The sequence below is a fragment of the Pecten maximus genome, chromosome 16 (genome assembly GCF_902652985.1).
Source record: "Pecten maximus chromosome 16, xPecMax1.1, whole genome shotgun sequence".
In the NCBI taxonomy this organism is placed as follows: domain Eukaryota; kingdom Metazoa; phylum Mollusca; class Bivalvia; order Pectinida; family Pectinidae; genus Pecten; species Pecten maximus.
In genome coordinates, this window is record NC_047030.1 from 24,730,253 (window position 1) to 24,752,014 (window position 21,762).

Genomic DNA, 21,762 nt, shown 5'->3' on the forward strand with positions numbered 1-21,762 from the left:
ATCTACCTGGTAATCTGGTCAAATTATCCGGAATCTCAACCAAAACCTACTCTACATTTACGTCTCTCTATTCAATATCTTTATCTATAGGCAACATACCGGAACTTATCGTTAAAATCACAGTTCAGATTACCATACAATATCACATAGCGTCACAATATCAGCGTGTCATAGACCACAAAATAACTGTAATCATTAAAATGTGTATTGGATATTTTTAATTAGTTTGTCCTTTGTTGGCATCCGTTACAATTCTAGTGCGAAATCGTAAACCATTTTACAGAATAAACCAGGAAATGTTATTTTAGATTTAAAGAAACCGCCAATCCTCCTCACTAGATCCTACCACTCCTGTTCGGGGTCTTGACAACTCATCTTATCTGAAAACAAATGAATATGAATTCGTTTGTATATAATAATTTAGGCGCAAAAATGGGAAGATACCTAGAATAAATACAAACTTGGGAGGAAACGATGAGTAATTATTTAGCTGTTTATGTGGCTTAAATGAGGTCATACTAAAATGTACTTTTATTGTTTTTATTTTTAAATGATGAAGCACACATTCATTGGATTCCATCAGCTTAACCAATACTTTGTAGAACAAATATGTAGATATATATATATGATATATGTGTATATTTAATGACTTCATTAGAAACTAAAGGCAGTGTTTAAGCATACGAATGATAGTACAAATATTTTATATATTTCACACATATGGCACTAGTTAATTCTCCTCATGAGGATAACGTCAGTGCAATTAATGAAAGACGAATTTGCCAAGAAAGGTGTATACAATTATTAACACCAGTAACAGCTTACATCTCAGGTAAGTCGAGCTAACACACCTCCGTAATTTTGTACAGGTATTCTATAAAGGAGATATACATAGGTGTGTCCTTTGTACCACCAATTGCTTCTAATTTTTTAATTACAAGAACACGTGGGAACATTTTAATTAAGATGGCCTAACCCCAGTTTCTTCAACGCTTCTAACCTTGTTTTTTCCATATGAAAGCATTACAGAATTGAAGGATAAAATCCTAGTTAAAGAGCCTTCCTTAAAGGGGCGTTCGATCGTTTGAATAAAGTTTAGATCGTCAAAATTAAGCTAACTGTAAACTATGTATTTTTTCCAAAAAGAAAACGTTATGATCTTTACAATAATAGGGCAGTTTTACTCTCAAGATAAACCAAAGTTCTTCTAGTATTAAGTCCTGAACATTCTTAATTCGACCCGAAGTATCACTAATTACCACAAAGACATACGGTATTTGTATACGATACGTATTTTTCCTGTATATTTCGGCGTTAATTTCATTACTTATATGTACAAATACTCATACAATCATCGCTCGGACATAGATTTTGGAGTATTTTAAGTTAACATTTGTCTCGCTGACTACGTTTGTGAGTGATGATCTATGTATTATCAATAATGCTATAAGCTACGAGGACGGTTCATAAATGGCCTTGATTATTAAGCTGGTCCTATCAAATGGAGTGTGATTTAAATACATTAACGAATTTCGGGGAAGACTACATCAGCGAGTGAGCGATGCTTCAGCACATTGCATCATCGTTATTTTCAGCATGGATTCATCAGAGCCATCATCCAAACCGTATTTCCCGAACCGGAAGTCAAAACCACAAGAAACTGTTTGAATGATAGGCGCATGGCTGTGGTTGATTCTGATGCTGTTTAAACAGTCATGCAGATTAAAAATTTTCCCTGTCAGACATTGGAGCCTGCACGTATGGCAGTTTTGCCTGTCATACCCATCAAATTTTTTGCTTGCTTACCTTTTTTGACAATTTATCAGTGTTCGGCTTTCAAACAGTTATATCATCACGCAAAATGCTGTTGCACTGAGTGGTGAAAATATTGACCAGGTTCCCTTGATTGATGACGTCATGATTACGATATTAGAGTAAAGACATGAATCATGGCACTCAATAAATTTTGTCTAAAAACAGCAATTTTTTAAAATTCTGACTTTGTACAATCCTTACTCACCGTGGCTCAACGCATAGTCAATAGGTACGGTAGCGACAAAGGTGGCGATGCATAAATGATATAGTAAGGTGTTAAGAGATACGATTTCAACGAGATTTCAACGTAAAGGGTGTGTACAAAAATCACTCCAATGAATTATACAGTAACATTTTGATATGTGCACAACTACATATACTACATAAAGTTGTTTCGCTCTTATAGGAGTTGTCATTAGGGGAACAATATAGCGGAAATACACAAGGGAAGACAAAGAAATAAAAGTCAAATGGTAATATATATAAGGGTAGGTGTATATGGACAGTTTAAAAGCTACAGGATGTTGTCTATGTGTTTTAAACCCTGTGTGTTGTAGACCCTGTATACCCTATGTGTTATAGACCCTGCGTTGTAGATCCTGTGTGTTGTAGATCCTATGTGTTGTAGACCCTATGTGTTGTAGACCCTATGTGTTGTAGACCCTGTGTGTTGTAGACCCTATGTGTTGTAGACCCTATGTGTTGTTTACCCTGTGTGTTGTAGACCCTGTGTGTTGTAGACCCTGTGTGTTGTAGACCCTGCAGGTTCTAGACCCTGTGTGTTGTAGAACATACGTGTTGTAGACTTTGTGTTTTAGACACTGTGTGTTGTAGACCCTATGTGTTGTAGACCCTGTGTGTTGTAGACCTGTGTGTTGTAGACCCTGTGTGTTGTAGACCCTGCAGGTTCTAGACCCTGTGTGTTGTAGACCCTATGTGTTGTAGACCATGTGTGTTGTAGACCCTATGTGTTGTAGACCCTGTGTGGTGTAGACTCTATTTGTTATAGACCCTGTGTGTTGTAGACCCTGTGTGTTTTAGAACCTGTGTGCTGTAGACCCTGTGTGTTGTAGACCACGTGTGTGTTGTAAACCCTGTGTGTTGTAGACCCTATGTGATGTATACCCTGTGTGTTGTAGACCACGTGTGTGTTGTAAACCCTATGTGTTGTAGACTCTATTTGTTGTAGACCCAGTGTGTTGTAGACCCTGTGTGTTGTAGACCACGTGTGTGTTGTAAACCCTATGTGTTGAAGACTCTATTTGTTGTAGACCCTGTGTGTTGTAGACCCTTTGTGTTGTAGACTCTATTTGTTGTAGACCCTGTGTATTGTAGACTTTATGTGTTTTAGACCCTGTGTGTTGTAGACCCTGTGTGTTGTAGACCCTATGTGATGTAGACCCCGTGTGTTGTAGACCCTATGTGTTGTAAACTCTGTGTGTTGTAGACTCTATTTGTTGTAGACCCTATGTGTTGTAGACCCTGTGTGTTGTAGACTCTATTTGTTGTAGACCCTGTGTGTTGTAGACCCTTTGTGTTGTAGACTCTATTTGTTGTAGACCCTGTGTGTTGTAGACTTTATGTGTTTTAGACCCTGTGTGTTGTAGACCCTGTGTGTTGTAGACCCTATGTGATGTAGACCCTGTGTGTTGTAGACCCTGTGTTGTAGACCCTGTGTGTTGTAAACTCTGTGTGTTGTAGACTCTATTTGTTGTAGACCCTATGTGTTGTAGACCCTGTGTGTTGTAGACTCTATTTGTTGTAGACCCTGTGTGTTGTAGACCCTATGTGTTGTAGACCCTGTGTGTTGTAGACCACGTGTGTGTTGTAAACCCTGTGTGTTGTAGACTCTATGTGATGTAGACCCTGTGTGTTGTAGACCCTGTGTGTTGTAGAACCTGTGTGTTGTAGACCCTGTGTGTTGTAGACTCTATTTGTTGTAGACCCTGTGTGTTGTAGACCCTGTGTGTTGTAGACCCTGTTTGTTGTAGACCCTATGTGTTGTAGACCCTGTGTGGTGTAGACTATTTGTTGTAGACCCTGTGTGTTGTAGACCCTGTGTGTTATAGACCCTGTGTGTTTTAGAACCTGTGTGCTGTAGACCCTATGTGTTGTAGACCCTGTGTGGGGTAGACCACGTGTGTTGTAAACCCTGTGTGTTGTAGACCCTATGTGTTGTAGACCCTATGTGTTGTAGACCATGTGTGTTGTAGACCCTATGTGTTGTAGACCCTGTGTGTTGTAGACCATGTGTATTGTAGACCCTGTGTGTTGTAGACCCTATGTGATGTAGATCCTGTGTGTTGTAGACCCTGTGTGTTGTAGACCCTGTGTGTTGTAGACCCTGTGTGTTGTAGACCCTGCAGGTTCTAGACCCTGTGTGTTGTAGAACATACGTGTTGTAGACTTTGTGTTTTAGACACTGTGTGTTGTAGACCCTATGTGTTGTAGACCCTGTGTGTTGTAGACCTGTGTGTTGTAGACCTGTGTGTTGTAGACCCTGTGTGTTGTAGACCCTGTGTGTTGTAGACCCTGTGTGTTGTAGACCCTGTGTGTTGTAGGCCCTATGTGTTGTAGACCATGTGTGTTGTAGACCCTATGTGTTGTAGACCCTGTGTGGTGTAGACTCTATTTGTTATAGACCCTGTGTGTTGTAGACCCTGTGTGTTTTAGAACCTGTGTGCTGTAGACCCTGTGTGTTGTAGACCACGTGTGTGTTGTAAACCCTGTGTGTTGTAGACCCTATGTGATGTATACCCTGTGTGTTGTAGACCACGTGTGTGTTGTAAACCCTGTGTGTTGTAGACTTTATTTGTTGTAGACCCTGTGTGTTGTAGACCACGTGTGTGTTGTAAACCCTATGTGTTGTAGACTCTATTTGTTGTAGACCCTGTGTGTTGTAGACCCTTTGTGTTGTAGACTCTATTTGTTGTAGACCCTGTGTGTTGTAGACTTTTTGTGTTTTAGACCCTGTGTGTTGTAGACCCTGTGTGTTGTAGACCCTTTGTGATGTAGACCCCGTGTGTTGTAGACCCTGTGTTGTAGACCCTATGTGTTGTAAACTCTGTGTGTTGTAGACTCTATTTGTTGTAGACCCTATGTGTTGTAGACCCTGTGTGTTGTAGACTCTATTTGTTGTAGACCCTGTGTGTTGTAGACCCTGTGTGTTGTAGACCCTGTTTGTTGTAGACCCTATGTGTTGTAGACCCTGTGTGGTGTAGACTATTTGTTGTAGACCCTGTGTGTTGTAGACCCTGTGTGTTTTAGAACCTGTGTGCTGTAGACCCTATGTGTTGTAGACCCTGTGTGGGGTAGACCACGTGTGTTGTTAACCCTGTGTGTTGTAGACCCTATGTGTTGTAGACCATGTGTGTTGTAGACCCTATGTGTTGTAGACCCTGTGTGTTGTAGACCCTGTGTGTTGTAGACCCTATGTGATGTAGATCCTGTGTGTTGTAGACCCTGTGTGTTGTAGACCCTGTGTGTTGTAGACCCTGCAGGTTCTAGACCCTGTGTGTTGTAGAACATACGTGTTGTAGACTTTGTGTTTTAGACACTGTGTGTTGTAGACCCTATGTGTTGTAGACCCTGTGTGTTGTAGACCTGTGTGTTGTAGACCCTGTGTGTTGTAGACCCTGTGTGTTGTAGACCCTGTGTGGTGTAGACCATGTGTGTTTTAGACCCTGTGTGTTGTAGACCCTGTGTGTTTTAGAACCTGTGTATTGTAGACCCTGTGTGTTGTAGACCCTGTGTGTTGTAGACCACGTGTGTTGTAAACCCTGTGTGTTGTAGACCCTGTGTGTTGTAGACCCTATGTGTTGTAGACCCTGTGTGTTGTAGACCCTATGTGTTGTAGACCCTATGTGTTGTAGACCCTGTGTGTTGTAGACCCTGTGTGTTGTAGACCCTATGTGTTGTAGACCCTGTGTGTTGTAGACCCTGTTTGTTGTAGACCCTATGTGTTGTAGACCCTGTGTGTTGTAGACCCTGTGTTTTGTAGACCCTGTGTGTTGTAGACCCTGTGTGTTTTAGACCCTGTGTGTTGTAGACCCTGTGTGGTGTAGACCATGTGTGTTTTAGACCCTGTGTGTTGTAGACCCTGTGTGTTTTAGAACCTGTGTATTGTAGACCCTGTGTGTTGTAGACCCTGTATACCCTGTGTGTTGTTGACAACATTTCAAACATAGAGTACATATATACATACAAATAGCTGCTGTTTGTTGTTTGTTTGTTTCAGGGGTTTAACGTCCTCGCACATGCTAGTTTTAAGAAAAAATATATTAATCAAGATTAACACAAAAAGGCACATTACAGAAAATTTTGTCATAAATATCATAGCTACATACATGAACCTAGAATAAAATATGGTGTTGGAGGTTCCTCAGATTGTCTCTTTGTTGTTGTTTTTTGTTCTAATATCTTTTTTTTATTGTTTATTACATAATTATTTAATATATTAATTGCTGCTCTGTCCATTGAAGTACGTTCCGAAGTACGTTCTGAATTAAAGGAACATTTGTGTAATGTTCAAACATCCAGGGAATAAAATGTGGTATGTTGACTGTTGTTTCTAGCATGATACTATTACTATGGAAGCTTATAGGTGTCATCACATAAATATTCAATATCTAAATATTTTGACGTAATTTGCTCTGAAAAAGATATCTCCTCAATCTTGACTCATTTTATTTGCCATAATATTCTTACAAGTACTTATCGTAATATATATATCTCAATTTGTAAGTTATAACTATTAATATAGCTCACTTATCTATACTTCGTATTTATATCTATTGAAAGCTACTTAATGTTTATATCATAAAGTAACTTAACGCATATTGACAAAAAAAGTAGCAGTATACATATCATGTATATACTTATTAAAATGCTTTACCCAATTACATTTATATACTTATAACTAATAAACACAACATAGATATCTGACTTTGCAGGCGAAATATTGTATAGGTCAAGAAAAATAAATGTTTAGTTTATGTATCTAATAACATATATCACGACTGTCTGTAGCTCTTCAGATATTAGTGTATAATCGATGGCCCCTATAAGCTTCCGTAGATTATCCCTTAAAGGACTCACACAACTAAATAATTTACTATATGTTATTACTAGTGACCTCATCCCTTTATTCGCTCGTTTGAAGTTCAAATGATGTGAAACTTATATCAAATTAAAGTTTGAAGTTTTTTCTATCGGATAAATGTTGTTATTGTATAGGTTTAATGGCATATTAGAGCACACGGGTACTCAAAAGACAGTAACCGGACATTTACAGTACACTGGGGAACTCCCAACTGGGGAATTCCCGCCTTTTTACACCTCTAATCCTACGCCATTCTATTTTCAGTAGGAGTGTATATTTTTGATTTTCCAAACCTCAAGACCCTACACTTTATTCTCGTATATAGAAAGTACCCATTTAATATGTTATTTACTCAGGAAAACAGCTACAAACCAAAGAAACACATTTTTCCCCAGGGACTTGGTTCAGGTGAAACACCAGCTGATTGTCTGATTTAGTTGTGTGAGTCCCTATAAGCTTCCGTAGATGATCCCTTATAAGCTTCCGTATATGGCTCCTATAAGCTTCCGTTGATGATCCCTATAAACTTCCGTCGATGACCCCTATAAGCTTCCGTAGATGACCCATATAAGCTTCCGTAGATGACCCATATAAGCTTCCGTAGATGACCCATATAAGCTTCCGTAGATGGCCCCTATAAGCTTCCGTAGATGGCCCCTATAAGCTTCCGTAGATGGTCCCTATAAGCTTCCGTCGATGACCCCTATAAGCTTCCGTAGATGGCCCCTATAAGCTTCCGTAGATGACCCCTATAAGCTTCCGTAGATGACCCATATAAGCTCCCGTAGATGGCCCCTATAAGCTTCCGTAGATGGCCCATATAAGCTTCCATAGATGACCCATATAAGCTTCCGTAGATGGCCCCTATAAGCTTCCGTAGATGACCCCTATAAGCTTCCGTAGATGACCCATATAAGCTTCCGTAGATGATCCCTATAAGCTTCCGTATATGGCTCATATAAGCTTCCGTAGATGGCCCCTATAAGCTTCCGTAGATGACCCCTATAAGCTTCCGTAGTTTACAGACAAGAAAACTCCCGTTTACTGCAGGCATCAACATGCTTTTATTGGTGTACTCAAGTTTTCACAACAAATGATCAGAACGCTGATAATTGAGATAAAGGTAATTCGGTATAAGAGGGAATGAGAAAGGTATATTAAACACAGGTAATTATATTTTGCAGGAAACATCAGAACCTACCTGATCACAGGGCGATATACGTAGTTTTACTATGATGCCACAATCTAGTGTTCTACTACGGTAACTCTAAGTACAGTGTACTTGGGTTATCTACATTTCAGCATAATCGACGATGGATTATGAAAGTGATTATGAAAAGATGATCATATGGCTGGATAGCTAGACTTGAGAGGAATATACAAGAAGTCCAATGGGCCTGTGTCGTTCACCTATTCTGCAGCTCATCAGTTTGGTGGATAATTTGAATTTCTAAATTTCAAAACTGATTTAGGTAAAAAAAAAATTGTGGAACTCAAATTCATACATTTTCTTTTTCAATGATTGTTATATGTGTTATAACAATTCGAAAACAAAAAAAAAGAAAATGAATAATTTCCCGATTTGACCACGTTTGACCACCGAGATCTTGTATATAGGTCAAGGTCATTTTAAAATCTGTAGTACTTCATCCAAGCATGCTAAGAACCAAATACCATGGCCCTATGTCTCTTGGTTATATGTGTTCAACGTTTAAAGGACATTGTTGATATCAGATGAACGACGGTGGCCGCATCACGATATAAGCTCACTTGTCCCAATGTGTAGACGATCTAAACATGAATGAACAAGAATGTGGAGGTAAATCGTACAATATGGTATTGTGAATGTCCCCATTGTTACAGCGACCAGCGCCGTGACAATAGTAGGACTGTGATGGGCAGATGTAGTTTCCATTTAAGCGCTGATAGACATGTGTTTAATATCAGTCTATGTCATTAATTAATATACATGTATATATCAGACAGTGATCATAGAATTGTAGCCGATTGATGGACTGACAACGTTTATATAACAAATATACACTGTTTCTGACCAGCCTACCACCTATCTTGTGAGCTCAGCCAGCATATCATCTGTCTCGTATAGTAAGAACAGGTTAAGACTAGCCTACCACCTATCTTGTGAGCTCAGCCAGCATATCATCTGTCTCGTATAGTAAGAACAGGTTAAGACTAGCCTACCGCCTATCTCGTATGGTGAGAACAGGTTAAGACTAGCCTACCACCTATCTCGTAAGGTAAGAACAGGTTAAGACTAGCCTACCACCTATCTCGTATGGTGAGAACAGGTTAAGACTAGTCTACCGCCTATCTCGTAAAATGAGAACAGGTTAAGACCAGCCTACCGCCTATCTCGTACAGTGAGAACAGGTTAAGACCAGCCTACCGCCTATCTCGTATGGTGAGAACAGGTTAAGACCAGCCTACCGCCTATCTCGTATGATGAGAACAGGTTAAGACTAGTCTACCGCCTATCTCGTATGGTGAGAACAGGTTAAGACTAACCTACCACCTATCTCATATAGTGAGAGCAGGGTAAGACTAACCTACCGCCTATCTCGTACGATGAGAACAGGTTAAGACTAGTCTACCGCCTATCTCGTAAAGTGAGAACAGGTTAAGACTAACCTACCACCTATCTCGCACAGTGAGAACAGGCTAAGACTAGCCTACCGCCTATCTCGTATGATGAGAACAGGTTAAGACTAGTCTACCGCCTATCTCGTACAGTGAGAACAGGTTAAGGCAAACCTATCGTCTATCTCGTACGGTGAAAACAGGTTAAGACTAACCTACCGCCTATCTCGTATAGTAAGAACAGTTTAAGACCAGCCTATCTCGTATGATGAGAACAGGTTAAGACCAGCCTACCACCTATCTCGTATGGTGAGAACAGGTTAAGACCAGTCTACCGCCTATCTCGTACAGTGAGAACAGGCTAAGACTAACCTACCACCTATCTCGTAAAGTGAGAACAGGTTAAGACCAGTCTACCGCCTATCTCGTAAGGTAAGAACAGGTTAAGACCAGCCTACCGCCTATCTCGTAAGGTGAGAACAGGTTAAGACCAGCCTACCACCTATCTCGTAAGGTAAGAACAGGTTAAGACCAGTCTACCGCCTATCTCGTAAAGTGAGAACAGGTTAAGACCAGTCTACCGCCTATCTCGTAAGGTAAGAACAGGTTAAGACCAGCCTACCGCCTATCTCGTAAGGTGAGAACAGGTTAAGACCAGCCTACCACCTATCTCGTAAGGTAAGAACAGGTTAAGACCAGCCTACCGCCTATCTCGTAAGGTGAGAACAGGTTAAGACCAGCCTACCACCTATCTCGTAAGGTAAGAACAGGTTAAGACCAGTCTACCGCCTATATCGTACAGTGAGAACAGGTTAAGACCAGTCTATCGCCTATCTCGTAAGGTAAGAACAGGTTAAGACCAGTCTACCGCCTATCTCGTACGGTAAGAACAGGTTAAGAGTAACCTACCGCCTATCTCGTATGGTGAGAACAGGTTAAGACTAGCCTACCGCCTATCTCATATAGTGAGAGCAGGGTAAGACTAACCTACCGCCTATCTCGTACGATGAGAACAGGTTAAGACTAGTCTACCGCCTATCTCGTAAAGTGAGAACAGGTTAAGACTAACCTACCACCTATCTCGTACAGTGAGAACAGGCTAAGACTAGCCTACCGCCTATCTCGTATGGTGAGAACAGGTTAAGACTAGCCTACCGCCTATCTCATATAGTGAGAGCAGGGTAAGACCATAGCCTACCACCTATATCGTACAGTGAGAACAGGTTAAGACCAGCCTACCGCCTATCTCGTATAGCGAGAACATGTTAAGCCTAGCCTACCGCCTACATTTGTATCTCGTATGGCGAGAACAGGTTAAGCCTAGCCTTCCACGTGTAAAATAATACACAGAACCTGATAACGATAATATTTTCAATAAGAAATAAAACACGCGTTATGACGTCACTCATGTTGAATTGTATACTGGGAAACGTATGTTCTGCTCGTAGACCTATGTGCACAGATGTTAATTTGTATTTGAAGTTCCTTTCGTTTCTACAAAAATATAAACGTGGCATTAGTTGTTACGTCACCCACATTCTTGTAGCCAATCATATCACTCCGGCGGTAGTAAACATACAGATAAGGGCGATAACTCTAAAAAAAAAAGACAAGACTGGGTGTTGTCGAACCTAAACTTGCGGTCGCGTTTGTTTTCTTTCATTTAATGTGGTTTTAAGTAATGAAGTATATCGATGGGTTTCATGAGGGTATATTTTCTATCTTTTATTTGGAAAATATTAAATACGTGCAGCTACTGTAGATATCAAATTGACGAACTGACAGTTGTTTGGTCACTACATGATTAAAAAACTTAAATGGAATGTTTAATTCATCAAAATGAAAATGATTTTTTGAATTTTATATGTCTCCATTATCTACTTGTCACAAACGTTGGAAAGAGTTATCTCCAGTTTTATGTTCTATGTCCCATACAAACTTTCTAAGCGTGCACCTCCTCAATGTTTTGACAACCTAAAGCATCAGCAACAACAGACCGAAAATGCCAAGAAACATATGGACCTTGCGAAATTTTGAGCATGCATACCGCCCACAAGTAGGTACGATAGGTGTTAAGCACGCAAAACAAACTCCGAGATTTCCAAGAAACGTAAAGGACGCGGGTGTGTGCGGTGCTGCCGACGCAAGGATCGCGTATGTCAAATCACTTCAGGCGACAGTAAAAAGTGAAAACGTTAACACGAGTAACCGTTTATTCATAAGGGGAGCGAAGTATGACGCAAGTGTGTCGTGAGATTGTGCACGTGTGTGCTTCGAACAGAATTTTGAAAGTGATTATAAAGTAAGTCTAACAGTATAATGACCGAGTGCCCCAGCGAAAGTCGTAGAGACAGTGAAGACAGAAAAAAGTAGCAGCCACTTCGTATGTGTGACGTGCACCGTACTCCTTAGGTTTTGCACGTGCGCAAATAGTTAAGAACTATCGGTGACGAAAGTGCGACGCCCGTTTGCGGTCTTTTCAACTCTCGCGTAGATGCAAATGTCATAATAACGCGTTAAGTATGTTGTACATGAGTGCTCTTTTGGTCGGGAGCACGGCACACTTGTTACCTTTGCGTTTTTTGTTTGGTATGCACCCATCGCACGCGCTTTCATGCTCGAAATTTCGCAAGACCGCATGAGGCCCATAATTTTCTTGACGTTTTTGCCGTACATACCTCGTGGAGTGAACGTACGGCCGGTTGTCATTGAGGCTTAACGCTGCCTTCAACAACGTGGCATGGGCGCGCCATGGTCATTGCACAAGCATAGAGAGGTCATAGTAAGAAGTGCATTGACATAGCAAGAACGCGATGGTAACACAGTGAGAACGTAATACACTCCTTCCTGGGTACGCTACGCATCTTAGCGTTCATTAAATCTCTATTACGTTTTGGTTTCGTCCTAACTACCTCGATGACGTCATTACAACGTCCGAATTAGATTCTTACTGCGTCCTGATTCGACCATGGTATCGATAAGTTTTGAACATGTCAAAATTCCTCTACTTCTTCCATGAAGACCATACCACGTCCTTGTATGTTTCTACAGTGTGCTTACTGCGTTCCCACTGGCATCCTTCGAAATTGTCCATGACGTGGTTGGACGTGTGAAGATGGTTTAAAATTGACAAGAAACAGGAACTCTCCCTCTTAAAATGATGGTTAGCTGTCCCCATCTTCGAAAGTTACAAGTCATTTCTACACCCTCAGATTTCATCATACATATATCACAAACTGACCAATCAAAAGGCTGACGATAGACAGTTTTACATATTTACTTTATCATAGAGCTATATTTCCACTGTAGCCGCTCCGAAGCTCAAAACCAGTCCTCAGGTCGGGAGGCGCAGTGGTAACACACTTTCCTTTACCTAGACGGCCGGAGTTCGATTCCCCGATCGGACGTGAAAAGATACGGGGGTCACCTGCCGGATTCTTTTGATACTCCGGTTTCCTTCCACAGTAAAATCCATCACGCGCTTCCGTCCGGGCCAGCAAGACTGATCAATATAAGTTGAAAATACATAAAGTTTTCATTACCAGTTCTCAACTCAACTTAAAGAATTACATGAGATCAAAATCTGTAAGGTTAATCACTGATTTCGGGGCCATTCAATGGTAAATCTAATCAAAGCATCACTCGGAGATCACCTGTAGTTGACGTAATGATTTCGTAATATTTTCTACACCAATGAATTCGGTGCATTTCTCATTGGCTGTTGCTCTGTTATGAGAAAAGCCGATGGAATTCATTAGATTATGTTTGCCACTCATAAAGGATGATCATCTGAGATTAAACATGTAGTTCCACAATGATATCCGGAATGTCCAGAATACTCAGCGACCTAACTATATTACGTAAAGGATCATTATCCGAATGCGTTTTGTTATTATTTGATAAAATACCTAATCAACCACAGGAATTACTTTTCACAAGTCTATAACATCTAAAACAATTAATCCATTAAACAAAGGGGGTCCGTTACAATTTACACTCGTCCGTCTACTTGCTCAAAGTGATAATCTTTACCCCATTGGTATTTTTCCTGGCGAAGTTTGTAAATTTTGGGTTTATTTTCATTTTGGTTGTTACTACGTGGTAATGTTTTCATCAGATATTGTTTGTCTTCTGGAAACTGGCCCCCGCAATTCTGACGTATATCATGGCTGACGCTGTGGCTCCTCGGTAATACCTCCCGAGAAGTCCCGAAATCGTCCTGTGGGTATTCTCGGTTGTCTACCGCATTCGGTTTGTGGCTTTTGCGTTCGATATAAACGACTATCAGCCGATATAACAGAAGAACTATGACCTAGTGAGTTTTTAGAGGTGAAAAACATATTAGTGTAACTGAGAACTTTATACTTGAAGATCAATAAAAGTCGAAGAACTAGAAAGGGAAGATCCTGAAGCAAAATGGATATGAGGATCCCATAAACGTCTGCTGCGCAACATCCGTTGTTGCGCTGGCGTCGACCGCTCTCGTTTCCGGTTACGAGACCAGATTGATCTCGCCGGGCCTTAGCTGCAGTCAATACCAACGTGAACTGGATGAGACTTAGAGACCACAGGCCAAGAATGATAATGCAAAGCATCTTGTTGTAACGAACCTGGTGAATAAAAGGAGAAAAGTGTGAAATTAGTGAAACATCAGTGGTGTTTCTGTCATTACTGAATAAAATTCGTAACTGACTACTGTCTAAACGGTAATTAAAAATATGCATGATTGATTTGGGGTTTTACCTCCTCGTAACAGTCAGTTGTATTGTCATACAACGACTGGTAAATACGTAATGATGATATAAAATAAATAGATAAATAAAATCATTCATTTATTTCAATCATAATATCATAGCTACAAAATAAAACCAAGAATTCGAAATTCAAAATAATTATTATAATTCAAAATAATTATTACAATTCAAAATGACAACTACATTTTGTTTTTAATAATTCAAATGAAAAATGGACAGCACTGTAAAACAATACAATTTTTAGAACCTTGAATTAGAAAGTATGTTTTATTTCATAACTTTCCATACCGTTAAATAATCGTTAAGGTTAACTTCCAACTGAAAATTACTTGACAGCACCAAAAATGAATCGTTTCGCATAAGTTTATCAAACATTCTGTATGAACTGCTATTGGTATAGGTTGCAGTATTACATGTAAGACAAACCACGTCGGCATAAGAATTTCCAATTTGGCAATAATTCAAAAATATTTGAAACTTATCGATGCAAGTTTTAGATGGCATTAATATACGCTCAATATCAACGTACATTAGAGGAGCATAGTGGAAAGTCATAAAAATCTTCAAAGTGTCAGATCGCGTCTCGAAACGGAAGAAATCCCGTCAAGACGCGACCGTTCGGTGCGTCTTAATCAAGATGATGTAAACCATTTCGTTTTTCTTTCAGAAAGGAAATTACATAGCAATATTAGCTAGGTTATAGTTTATGTTGAATCGATAAAGTCACTGCTCTCCGAGAGATATCTCTGACGGCATTTCAGAAAAACAAGATTTGCAATATGAATTAAATATTATGAATGATGATGTCTTCCAGTCGAGCAATTTCAACATGTCTGCAAACACTACAGTACCATCATATGGCATAAAATAAATAAAAAAAACATCGACCGGAAATGAAAGAGGGTAATTTACTGCGGAATGGCTGCGCGTTCGAATAATCTGTGTCAATAAGCTGCTTGATAATCAACATTCTTACCTCCTCTTCTTTAAACGCTTCAAAGAATTCAACGATATCTGCAGCCGTGCCGATATAAACTAACAACAGCTGAGACAGTTGGTCGTGTGTCAATTTTCCCTTCGGAAGTATCCAGCGTCCTAGGATCAGGATGAGCAAGAGGATTTGTTCCAGAGTTCGGATCCATTGATCCGGCGACAATAAGATCGGGATCCGGATCTCGAATCGAACCTGAAATGACGCCAGATATGACAAATTAAAACAAATACGCTGTCAGTGTTTACGCAGACTAGACAAGGCTAACGCGTAATACCTTGATATATATTAGGTTTTCATTTTCTATGAATCGCCCCGATCAATAGAACATCAGTTTGTATCAGGCCTGATGTACGGCTATAGATACAGTGAGAGGCTGACGTACACATTTCTAGTTCATATTTACAAGTGTGTGATTATCAATGACTTCATATGACTAATTATATGTCGCAGTTAACTTAAGGTTGCTGAAATGCGCGATGTCGTTTAGCCGCGAAGTGATGTTGAATTGTAGTTATCTCTCTGCTAACAATCGCCATTCGCAGAAGTAACGAAAAGTGGGCCGAACTAGCTGTTTAGTCTTGCTAATCACCGATCTATCGCCCCCGGAAAATACTCTGAACGTAAAAAGTATCTTGTCCAACTCAGAAACACTTGAAATTTATTTTAACGCATCTCTCTGCTGCTGAGCATGTATAAACAACATAAATCATTCTCAAAGTGGCACGAAGGTGAATTCGACATCAAGGCGAGATTCGCCATGATTTTTTTTTTTTTTCATTTGAGTGACTTAAACAATTTAATGTTTATCCCCATTTAGGGATTATCCAAAGACAACTGTTTCGATCAATATAATGTTGATTCTCACAGCCCTAATTTTTAATTTTTATTTACAAATACAAAGGAAATCAGTTTTAGTTACGTTATTGACGGGTTTTCAAAAACTGCAGCAATTTTTACAGAAAATGTTATGGACTGGTTTCAAAACTGACACTTTATGGTTACTAATGACAGGACCATGGATCACAGAATCAATTAAATAGAAAGATGCTTCTATACCTGGAAACCAGAAAGAATGACAAAATCCGATTTATGTAACTGGAGAGTAGTTCTGCCAATATACATCTAGTTTACACTGTTCAAATGTCGACGTAAATTCAGGATATATCCTGACAACAGAAAGATTTGAAACCAAAATAAGTGTACTGGCGATACAATATTATTTCTGACCTTTTCAAATATTTGTCCACTCAGTTCTGAACAGGGAAGGGACATCCTCATTGCAGTCATTATTTGGGACTAATCCGCAACACTTTCTTTCAAAATTGCGTCAAAGAAAACAATTATTTCCTTTTTTTTCTCAATTTTATGTGGCCGTGAACATTTACATCATATTGCTCAAAATGGGTGTCATTGGAGAGCCTCTCTGTCAATAAAGATAAAGATTACTATGTTTTAATCAGTTAATATGAGTAACAAGAAATATCTTTAAAAAAGATAAACGGCATAGTTTTAATGCCTGTGGTTATAATATAAATATGCTGGTGAAATAAATGAAAGAACTAATTGTGTTTCAGCACAGATAACAAAATTATATCAGTATGAATCATTTTTGGTGATAATAAGACTGCATTTGAATCAGGATTATAATTTTATTAATGTGTCATTTGAAAAGATACACCCACTTATTCGGCTTGCATTCAATCCTAACTTTATTTCGTTTTTAACTGCATATCTGCATTTTGCATTGACCGCTATTTGACCAATCACATACTTCATCTTGACCAGTAACGCCACCTGTCGCGTCATATCCGGGCCAAAAGAATATTATACGGCTATACTGAAAAACTCACGGCGAATCAAGCCTCGATGTGAAGGTCAAATGTTTAACTTTACGAAGGGTTTACATTTTCTTATGAAGTAAACAGCAGATAAATGTTGTTATATAAATCTTAACTATTTATGAGTTAGACTTTGTACTTCTCTCGTCAAAGTGTAATTATGAATAAGTAATTTTGTTGCTTTAAACATGAACCTATCTTCTGTGACACTCCTGGCCCCGGTATTATGACGTTCCATAGGTTTGTTTGTTTTTGTTAAACGTCCTATTAACAGCCAGTGTCATGTAAGGACGTGCCAGGTTTTGGAGGTGGAGGAAAGCCGGAGTACCCGGAGAAAAACTACCGGCCAACGGTCAGTACCTGGCAACTACCCCACGTAGGTTTCGAACTCGCAACCCAGACGTTCCGTAGGAACGCATTATATAATTCAAGTGGAAACTCATAAATAAATAACCTTCTTAATCAAGTTCTCTAATACCCTCTTATGAAAAAAATGAATTAAAAGAATTTAAGGAATATTGACAAAAATTACTCCCCGGTCCGCAATCTTGAAAAGACCATTCCCAAACGGGAACGGCGAGAGCACTACAGTGAAAATGGCTGACTGACTAGCTTAAATAGAGCCCAAAAGGATTTTCCGCCTAACAGTATAAACTCGGACGACCTGGTCTTAATCCAACAAGACGTTCATATGATTAACATGATTAATTGTTTGTGCTATTTAACAGACAGGATAAGTCACAATCAAATCAGCAATTGTTTAATTATACTGAATACTGCGCTACGTACGCCTGGTCACGTCTCCGTAAAAGAGTATTGTCTGCCAAAAACCTATCTTTAATCAATTGATACATCCGATATCTATTCGATCAATAATCGTATCAGCGGTCAATTGATAAGCTATTCACTCATGTTTACGTGTCATAGTCAAAAACGGTTCGTGTTAAAATGTCGTCTTAACATCGTCTGATAATCAAACGTCTTATATCAATTATCAGTTTAATAAACAAAGAATTTTATATAAAATCTAATCTCTGTCTACGTCAGTAGTCTATATATATGCGTAGACAGCCACACATCTCGTGTATACACGGTCGTTATATACGTCCGTTAAGTTAAAAGCCGTTTTAAGAATATAATTAACAAATAAACAATGTCTTTATTTGTCTTTTCTTTATTATTGTTCGTTCAGAATTCCCCAAAGTTATGTTTGCTTTTTAAATCATTTCTATAATTTGGGGAATCGACACCAATACCAACCATTTTGTAGCTACATGTATGTATTCTAGTACCTCAGAGATCTTGACCCCACGGCCAAAAAGCTTCATACTCTCGCTTAACCAGACTCTTGTTGACTGCGCATGCTCGCCACACAGAGATACGTAGTATCAAGCGTCTAGTTGAACGAGACTAAGAAGCTTAAAGGTCACCATTCCAGGGTAAAGGCCAGTGATAAAGAGGTCACAGCCCAAGAGTCTGTTTTTTTTTTCTTCTTTCTTTCGTTTTTTTATGCGTTTTCTTCACAGTTCAGTGTCAGGTTCAATCCGTTCTTTAGGATTTCATTGATGAGAAGTTTTGGAACATCAACAACAATAAGTCCACAGACATTTAGGGTGAGGAACCAGAATGTGGATTCTACTTTGAAAGAGTTTGCCCTGCTACCATACTACAGGGTATGATCAGATTAATTTGCGTATCAAGTTTAACGGACAAAATATGACACGATCGTTTTACTGTGTTTCAGATAATGGGCTCGGGGTTATGACTAGTTCAGATACAATAGTAATATACCTATCTTACCTTATCAAGGGGTCAATGCATCTTGTCATATTTCTTAAGTTTACGAGTTTGTGTTGAATCACCTCGCCAAAAGTATTTATACGCGGATTGGTAAAGCTGTTCAATATGTTATAAGATACGCGATATAAGTATATCAAAGAGGCCATTCAGGACGTGCTATATGTACGATTACATGCGCGTGCCTGTAAGTAAACAGGTCAGGCCCAGTTTAAGTAAATGTTTGGCCTTATAATTATTCCGTTTACGTCAAATTTCGGTATATTTCTGTTAGATTTGATTATCGTTTTCAAATAGTTAAAACTCTTATTGTTTTTACTTGAAAGTGAATTTATCATTAAGAAAATACAAGTAATCTGTAGGGAGCTAACACCGATAAACTGTCATGAAAAAAACACCAATAACTGATAACAGCTTTTGAATTAAATGACACAACAACAGACAAATGCATTGTTCATGATATTCTCAGCATCTACATTGTCCAAGCTACTAGTACATGGTATTACTTGACTAAGATAGTTACCGAAGCAGACAAAAATATATACCGTCCCCTATAAATTAGGACAATATTTATAATGGATGACATTACAGGACTTGTATTAGATAAAATACAACACTTTTTATTCTTCCTATTTTTTTTTTTATTTTTTTTTTTATTTATTTATTCACATAAAAATCAATTAACTAAATTATTTATTTATGTATTTATCTATTTATTTATTCATTTATTTATTTATTCATTTTTCTATTACAAACTCCTCGACGTAAGGACCGTCTACGGTTTTTTGCCGAAAACCAAACTGCAGTTGATGTTAACTATATCCTTTTCTATCCAACATAAACACCAATCCATTACTTACACCAAGTACATTTCCGAGTTCAGCGCTGAGGTCCTCAAGTGAATCGTTCTGCGGATGTCCTCGGCTGTTATTGGTGGTTGATATCCGTTTTTCCATCTCGTGAAGTTCGAGAAACCAAATGGACGGCACCGTACTAACGAGATAGATAAATACACTTGGACAGAACCTGTAATTAAAAACAAACGTCTAACGCTGTTTTGTAAAGAAAACATATATACAAAACAAAAGGGAAAAAAACCTATTCGTCTTTGGGTGGTGAAACGTACTATCAATGGAGAAGTCTAAAGAAAACATAATTCAGGGGATTTTCGCTGATTTTCTATATGAATATGCGTTTTGTGATAAAGAGAATCTTAAACTCGTGCTCATACCATAATGAATCATTCATAGTTGCTACATCTCCGACAAAGAAGAATAGCAAAAGTAACATACCCTGCATACCTGAAGGTAGCATGCATTCTTAAGTCTTTGTGTCACAGTGAGGTACATTGACGCACACATCTTTAAGTATCCGTGTCACAGTAAGGTAGCTTACATCCTTAAGCCTCTGTGTCAAAGTCACGTAGAATACAACCTTAAGACTCCGTGTCAGAGTAAGGTAGCATACAGCCTTAAGTCCCCATGTCACAGTAAGGTAGCATACAGCCTTAAGTCCCCATGTCACAGTAAGGTAGCATACAGCCTTAAGTCCCCATGTCACAGTAAGGTAGCATACAGCCTTAATCCCCATGTCACAGTAAGGTAGCATACAGCCTTAAGTCCCCATGTCACAGTAAGGTAGCATACAGCCTTAAGTCCCCATGTCACAGTAAGGTAGCATACAGCCTTATGTCCCCATGTCACAGTAAGGTAGCATACAGCCTTAAGTCCCCATGTCACAGTAAGGTAACATACAGCCTTAAGTCCCCATGTCACAGTAAGGTAGCATACAGCCTTAACTCCCCATGTCACAGTAAGGTAGCATACAGCCTTAAGTCCCCATGTCACAGTAAGGTAACATACAGCCTTAAGTCCCCATGTCACAGTAAGGTAGCATACAGCCTTAAGTCCCCATGTCACAGTAAGATAGCATACAGCCTTAAGTGTCCGTGTGACAGGAAGGTAACATACAGCCTTAAGTGTCCGTGTGACAGGAAGGTAACATACAGCCTTAAGCCTCAACTTCACAGTAAGGTAGCATACAGCCTTAGGGCGCCATGGCACAGTTAGATACGTTGTCTTAAAAATCAATTAATTAGACAATTTTAACAGTTATTAATCACTTTTAAAGGTACAATTCGTTAAAGGACGATAACTCTTACATATAAACCAAATCGACTCAGTGTTTTTGAATGATCAAGGTGAAACTGGACTACAATCTGGAGAAAAAAAGGGGAAACAAACAACTACAAACCATTTCCATTCCTTCCCACGGTTTTTGACCAGTGTGACAGACGTCTCCATTAGAAGGAAAGCCATGGCCAGCCCCAGGTACCAAAACCTGGTGTCGTGAGTAACGTAGTACAGCCGCCATATTGACACGAGGCCGTGGCACGTGAAGAGCAGACGGACAGAAATGGCGCGAACGATGGTCACTGTACTGAATGACACCATGTCAGTCTGTTTGGTCTAAATCGTCATCCTTGTCGACACCTGTGGATGAAAATGAAACATGTTACTAGGTCAGGGATCACGTGGTCTGAAGTTGGTGAGTGTCGCGACCACAAAATGGCCGACACAAGTGACGAAAGGGTTAAAGGAGGCGAGGCAACGAAAATACATATCCCAAAGACATTTCACATATTCTGAACACATCCCTTCCCTATTGTATGCTGAAACTATCCCTTGTTTTCTCAGACTTTCTAACGAAACCAACAGATACTATTTCGCATGTTTTTCTATGCGTAGACAAAATATATATTTATGAAACATATATTTACAAAAACGGATGACTTCCGTCAAGGTTTTAGCATATATCGGTTACAATTAATTATCTGTAATCAATAACCAGGGAGTGGACGTACGC

General features: G+C 39.3%; 1 protein-coding gene and 1 long non-coding RNA gene across 2 annotated transcripts; both read right to left on the reverse strand.

The window, feature by feature from the left end:
- Positions 1-7,956: 7,956 nt before the first annotated feature.
- Positions 7,957-10,286, reverse strand: LOC117314623. The gene is made up of 2 exons (XR_004529549.1): positions 9,052-10,286; positions 7,957-8,981 (listed from the first exon to the last, which is right to left on the reverse strand). It is a non-coding gene; the product is annotated as an uncharacterized LOC117314623 (long non-coding RNA).
- A 3,283-nt stretch (positions 10,287-13,569) lies between these two features.
- On the reverse strand, positions 13,570-21,434 carry LOC117314621 (transmembrane protein 26-like). Its single transcript, XM_033868691.1, has 4 exons — positions 21,151-21,434; positions 19,758-19,923; positions 15,245-15,454; positions 13,570-14,124 (listed from the first exon to the last, which is right to left on the reverse strand). Exons 1-4 carry the CDS (start codon positions 21,348-21,350, stop codon positions 13,678-13,680), a joined length of 1,023 nt encoding a protein of 340 aa, XP_033724582.1. The 5' UTR covers positions 21,351-21,434; the 3' UTR covers positions 13,570-13,677.
- Between the last annotated feature and the right edge of the window lie 328 nt (positions 21,435-21,762).